Source organism: Drosophila teissieri, chromosome 2R (assembly GCF_016746235.2).
Source record: "Drosophila teissieri strain GT53w chromosome 2R, Prin_Dtei_1.1, whole genome shotgun sequence".
Classification (NCBI taxonomy): Eukaryota; Metazoa; Arthropoda; class Insecta; order Diptera; family Drosophilidae; genus Drosophila; species Drosophila teissieri.
Window position 1 is genome coordinate 20,220,689 of NC_053030.1, and position 6,229 is coordinate 20,226,917.

Here is a 6,229-nt window from a genome sequence, read left to right on the forward strand (position 1 = left end):
TCAAATGCTTATGAAGATATTATGAAAAGCAGCACAAGATTCAGTCCCCAACTCCATTCGCTGGTCATATACTTATGCATATGTGTGTGTGTGTGTGTGCATCTGGAAGTGGAGCCTGCATTATGTGGCAAGTTCCATCTCCATCTCCGTCTGCATCTGCGACTCCATCTCACCTGCAAAAAAAGATCAATGACAATTTATTGTCATGACTATGTAAGTTCTCACAGGCGCAGGCGTGCTCAGATTGCCAGATACTCGTGTATCCGCATCTGCATCTGCATCTGCATCTGCATCTGCATCTGTTAGATGCTTTTCCATATTTCAAAGTGACATTCGACTGGCGCATTTCGTTCGGTATATATTTGTGGTTTATTGGTTGTAAAGGTAAAATGAAAACTACTTAGTCTGGTTCCTTAGACAAATATCACACACATTGTTAACGCTAGCTAGGCTTAGTTTATACAGATACATTTACTGATAGGTAAGCTTAATACTCATGCATAGAGTCTGGCATTTACAAGTTAGGTATTTTAGTGGATCACCCCTTAATACTCGGATCTCCGGGGATCAGTGGCTGGCTTACTGAAAATGTTTGTTACAATTTGCAAGCTTTCATTTTATAAGTTAACAATTTTCTAGAACCCCTTTGTTTTTATATAACCCCCCTCCAAGCCACCGATCCCTTGACTACTGCAATCCCAATCCAGGTGAAGATGCACCCACTTATCAGTCGTGTGGGGGGGAAAGGGCTGATGCCAATCGCTTCATTAGCTGCCCTGGCACTTCTGCACCTGACCCAGCACCCGATCGATGCGCTCCACCAGGATCTTCACGGACTTGTCCGGCAGGGAGGGCAGCACATCCCGCACTCCGGCGCTGGTCGTCCGCTCGAAGAGGTCACGCAGCCGGCGCCCGGCACCCGCCGCCCGCAAACGTCGCAGGGCGTCGATGGTGGGACGCCGGAAGACGCAGAGGTTGTCCAGCAGGAGGCTGTGGTATGCCTCGTACTTCTTTAGCAGCCGGTAGCCGTGCAGCAGGCCGCTTTCGTTGTCCAGGAAGACGAGCAGCTGGGAGGCGGACTGGCGGGCAAGGTTGTGCGCCGGCGCGGCCATAATGTCGGCGTTCCATTGAAAGTTGTACAGGTTATTAACCACGCGATCGAGATTCGCGATCAGGTAATCGAAGACGATTAAATCGGACCATTGTGCCAATTCAATTAGTCGCTGCACCAGCGCTCCGTTGCTGGCCGTTTCGGTTTCGGTGTCGGTTCCTGTTCCTGTCTCCTCAATCGCGTTTGATTGATGAGCGGAGCCGGGCGAACTGGCAGCCCCCAACCGCTTGAGTAATCCTTGTGGCTGCGATTGCGATTGCAACGGCGACTGCGACTGGGTTTGCCTTTCGGATTGCATGTGCCGCGTCAGGTTCCAGACGTCGTGCTTGTTGAGATGCCGCTCCAGCGGCTGGAAGGGCTGTGGTATTCCAGCCGGCTCCAGATCGGCCAGCCAGCGGGTCAGCACCACTGGTCGGCGCTCCTTCCACTGCGCCTGTGTGATGTCGCCGAGGGCAGCGGCCCAATTGGGCGTACTGGTGTCCACCACGGTGGCGGCACTCGGTGCCAGATTGCTGATGTTCAAGAGCTGGCCCAAATAGTAGCTGAATATCTCGCCCTGTATCTGATCCGTATTCTGGCGGTAGCGGGCACAGGCCCGTGTTCCATCCGCGAACACCACCAAGCGGTTCTGCATCCTGCCGCATCCCTGCTCCAGGCGCACAACACGCCCCTGCTCGCCCACGAAGCGCTCCCAGGTGACTTGATCCTTGGCGGCGAAGCCCTTGGGCAGCGCCTGCTCCACAGTGGCACCCCAATAGACGTCCTCCTCAATGAGGCCCGCCTGGTGCTCGCCGGTGGGCGTTGTGGGCGAGGTTGCCGGCGAACGAAGCGTCTCCTGTGGCTGCACCCGCTCTGGCATCATCTTGGACAGCCTGCGCTCCGGACCCTTGCGATATCGGCCGCTGGCTGTGCGCTGCACGTGGAACTCCTTAATGCTGCCGTCGTTGGTGTCCAGTTTCTTCACCACCATCGAGTCCGGCGCATTCTTGTCCTGCTCCAGGTGAAAGGCATTGCGGAATACCTGCTCGGCACTCAGCTCGTCCGTCTCCTTGATGAACTCCACGCGGTAGCTGCTCAGCGGCTCCACGGCCACCATTTGGATCGGCTCCTCCGACAGATCTGGCGGGGAGTCCTGGTGGCGGGGCAGGCCGAACATGGGCACCACCACGCCCAGTGCCATGCCGAAGACGAAGGCGGCGAGGATGCTCAGGAGGCAGGCGCGTCGCTGCAGCGAACGGCGCCGGCGCAGCGTCAACAGAGTCATGTGGGTGGCCTCGCTGGGATTGGATTGGGAACTGCAGCTGGAGCTGGAGCTGAAGCTGGAGATGGAATTGGGATTGGGATTAGCCCGGTGTGCGGGCGCTGTGATCACACTGCAGGTGAGTTGCTGTTGCTGGCCGCTCAGGTCAAGGCCCAGTGGTGGTTGCTGTGCTTGCTGTAGTTGTAGTTTCTGTTGTCCCGCTTCCAGGCGCTTGATGTCGTACATTTTGCCGGCGGGCCGAAGATCCCGATCCCTAGTTCCCTGTGGAAGCCCAGACCTCAGGCTCAAAGTTCAAGCCGCTCATGGAGGGCGGCGGCGGTGGCTGTGGAATCGAGGGGGGTGATGGGTGGTGTATGCTGGATTGCTGTATTGCTGTGGTGCCTTTTACAAAGTCGTGAAATTAATTTCTGTCTTTGTTTAATAAATATCGGTGGTTCGTTCTCGGCTGAGGAGGCTTCGTCCTCCGCTCCTCGTTTCGGGGGCGACTCGGCGGAGACCGGTTCGATACGAATTTTTCCTCTACGATTTCCACAATTGAAATTGAAACAAAAACCCAGAAACGTGCTCCTCCTGCTTTAGCTCCTTGATCGCTCGCTGATCGTCGCTCGTTTATTTATTTTTATACTCTCCGCTGGACCGCGTCGCTTTTTCGCTTCGTTTTTTTTTGTTGTTTTGTCAGATTTTTTTTTCGGGTTCGAGTTCGTTTGGAGTTTGAGGGTTTGGAGGTTTTGGGGGTTTGGGGCTTTGGGTTTATCGATCTATTTTCTGCACGATCACTTGCTGTAATTTTTTATTATACATTTTTGCGCTGGCCGTTTGTTTGTTTGTTTGTTTGCGTTTGCGTTTGCTGGCGTTGTGAGCCCGGCGGGCTAATATTTTGCGAGATGGCTAGCTGGCCGCCCTTCGGCCAAACGAACAACAGTTTCTCTTTTTGTTTTTAATTTCTGGACTTGCGATGCGGTGCGCCGATAAAAGCAATTTCGTGGCTCTGAGCTATTTGCCACACCAGCTAGGCGATACACACCACACACTATATGCACACACACTGGCAGACACACACACTGGCACACACTTTAACACTCGGACTCTGGTGGGGTTGCTTCGCACTCGAATTCCCATTTCCCAGTTCCCAGATTCCCGATATTCGCCCGATAATTGCCCGCGCCGAGCAAACAACGCGACAAGTTTGTGTGTGTGTGTTGGTTGGTTGGTAGGTTTGTTTGTTGGACAAAGTCCTAGGCTCCGCTTTTTAGGCTTTATCAATTTAATTTCTTGTCTCGCACCTTGGCCACCTCGGCCACTCCACTCGCAGCACCTTCGTCGACTTGGCCGCGAATCGCTTTTATTTGGCTGGGCTCGCTGTATTTTAGCCTTTTTGTCCGCATTCGATCTTCGTCGCTGCGCACCGAACGATGTGTGGAATTTTTATGGCTCCGCTTTATTTATTTCGCTGTCCATATGCTTTGCACTCCTTGCCTCGCGTCTCGTTTTCGTTCGGTGTGGTGCAAACACGCGTGTTTAGATTGTCGCACTGTATCTGTATCTGAATTGGAATCGGAACTTGAGGTGTTGTATCTGACGTTTGCTATGCTGACGGATGTGCGACTGCGCGCCTGCGTACCGCTCGCTTTGAGATTCGCTGACAGACTGGCCGACGAGCGGCTCTCGCCGGGCTTAGTTAAAGACACGCGGCCCAGTCGATGCGGCTCTCTCTCACACATTGCGCTCTCTCTTCTCTCTCTCTCTCTTGTGGCTAAGCTCGGATCCTTTGAATCTTGCCGGTTTTGAGTTTGAGTTGAGTGGAAGCCACTGCGCTCTGTCTACATGGACGCTCTCTTCGCGCTCGCTCTCTCTCTCTCTCTCTCTCTTTGGCAAGAAATAATAAAATATTTTTAAGCCCGAAACCAGGTGAATTATTTTATACGACTTAAATTATTAAGCTTAAACTTGTCAATTACAGAGAATGCTCAAAAATTGGTGTCGTTCTCAGCACCTCATAAATTGTTAAGTATATACATAAAATAATAGGTTTTAAATACAGAAGAAGTGGCTTGCAGCTGGCCATAATTTTAATATTATTTAGACAGTTACTTTTTTAACGACCCACAAGTTTTATGCTGATTCCAATAGGGGCTTCCTATAGACAGAATCGTTGCGAATTTCAAAAAAACCGCCAGTCAGCTTGACCTCGAGTGCTAGCTCATCGTTCGCATAGATCTTGCCCCTAAAAGTGAAGTTAGATTCGGGTAGATACTGCGGCACGTCTTGCCAGCGCAAATGCAACCGATTCACGGCATATGTGGTGTTCTAGAAGCAAATGAAATATTAAAATAATAAATATTAAGATCGCATGAAATCAAAAACCTTTTGGAAGGGACACTTTTTGGGAAAATCGACCACAGCTCGGCGTACTGCTTGGTAGTATATGCCCAGTACTGAGCGCTTTTCGGTATGCTTCTTCAGTTGGCAAAAGTCCATTCTCAGGTTCTTTATCCTCGTTATCTTCTTCTGACCTCTGGGATAGATTTGTACTTCGCAAACTCCCAACATTTTGTCAGCATTCTCCTTTTCGCCAAGGGTGAAAAGGGCATTAAATTCAATTCGGGAATACAGCTTACACTCCACCTTTGCGAAGACACTGCTTTTGATGGCACATTCTATGGTGTCGAATACAACGAGCTGCAGAAGGGGAAAATTCAATAAAACACCACTATTATAGCCAACTATGCGCTTACTACCTTCTTTGGTTCCCCGCCGGCAAGTGAAATGGCCACAAGTAGAGCTGAAGCCCAAAAGTTGAAGTATCTGCGGCGCATTTTACGAACTAAGGTCTGGAACGCACGTATTGTTCCACAGAGTATTTGCAATTGAACACTTTATTGGGCAATTTCAATGGAAATCAGATTGCAAGCGAAATTATCAAAACCCATTCAGTTGAAGCGATCTATCAGCAATCAAAATACACGTGCGCCTAATTTGACACGGCCATGTAGAGACTCATGTATACTTACACACCGGATTTTCACTCAATTTACCTGAGCGACGCCAGCACCTTTTCAGAAATCTTTGAGAGAGCAGAGAGAAAGGAGGGAGAGAGGAGCGAGAGAGAGAGAGAGGCAGTGCGCTTTCTGTGGGAGGCTTTTTAGAGTGCGAGTTGTGGCTGTGGTTGCCTCTGTTGATTTTAATGCTCAAAGCGGCACATTTGCTGCGCCACATTAAGAAACTAGAATTTGCCTTAAAGAGGTGGCAGCAGTGCGAGGAGCCAGGAAAGGGTTACGATTACGATAGCGTAGTGGGAAAACCGCTCACGAGCATTAACAAGGAAGGAAGCCGCCCGGAAAAGCAGGATCCTGAAATCAAAACAACATTGCCATGGCTGTTTTACAAAACGTAAAACGTGCATAAACGTGATAAGTAAGTTAAGTCAACAAACACTTAAAAGTAAGTCAAGGCATCTTTAGTTGTATGTAAATAGGAACTAAATATGGATTTTGCGAGTGATAAATAGCATTATGCAGAAATTCCCAATGGATTTTGTTTGATACATTCAGAAAGTTACTCTAAAAGTTAATCATGCAAAAAGTTACTCTAAACAAAAGCTGTTATCATATTGATAAATTGGCAAAATATATCAAATGCTAGATTGTCGCTAGTGTGAAATGTTATCTTACTTCGCTTTAATGGGTTTGAATACAAATAGTGAAGCAGCCACCAATTTAAATATTTTAGAGAAAGGGAAATAAATCTTTTCTGCCGACTTAAGACGTTTTGGATTTTTTGACCAACGTGTGAGAAATAGAGAGGAAGACAGACCCCTCAGGATTATCATCATTATTCGGAGGGGACTGTGCAGCGGC

The 6,229-nt window shown here is 49.4% G+C and overlaps 2 protein-coding genes across 2 annotated transcripts; both read right to left on the minus strand.

The window, feature by feature from the left end:
• Positions 1-345: 345 nt before the first annotated feature.
• Positions 346-4,000, minus strand: LOC122613356 (extracellular serine/threonine protein kinase four-jointed). The gene has a single exon (XM_043787490.1). The coding sequence runs from the start codon at positions 2,595-2,597 to the stop codon at positions 768-770; it is 1,830 nt and encodes a 609-aa protein (XP_043643425.1). The 5' UTR covers positions 2,598-4,000; the 3' UTR covers positions 346-767.
• Positions 4,001-4,347: 347 nt separating this feature from the next.
• LOC122614669 lies at positions 4,348-5,220 on the minus strand. Its single transcript, XM_043789289.1, has 3 exons — positions 5,111-5,220; positions 4,737-5,051; positions 4,348-4,679 (listed from the first exon to the last, which is right to left on the minus strand). Exons 1-3 carry the CDS (start codon positions 5,186-5,188, stop codon positions 4,485-4,487), a joined length of 588 nt encoding a protein of 195 aa, XP_043645224.1. The 5' UTR covers positions 5,189-5,220; the 3' UTR covers positions 4,348-4,484.
• Between the last annotated feature and the right edge of the window lie 1,009 nt (positions 5,221-6,229).

Coding starts and splice junctions, on each gene's coding strand:
- LOC122613356 (XM_043787490.1), bottom strand. CDS start 2,597: ATGTACGACATCAAGCGCCTGGAAGCGGGACAACAGAAACTACAACTA.
- LOC122614669 (XM_043789289.1), bottom strand. CDS start 5,188: ATGCGCCGCAGATACTTCAACTTTTGGGCTTCAGCTCTACTTGTGGCC. Junction 5,052..5,110: donor CCGGCGGGGAACCAAAGAAG/GTAGTAAGCGCA, acceptor CCCCTTCTGCAG/CTCGTTGTATTCGACACCAT. Junction 4,680..4,736: donor AAAAGTGTCCCTTCCAAAAG/GTTTTTGATTTC, acceptor ATTTGCTTCTAG/AACACCACATATGCCGTGAA.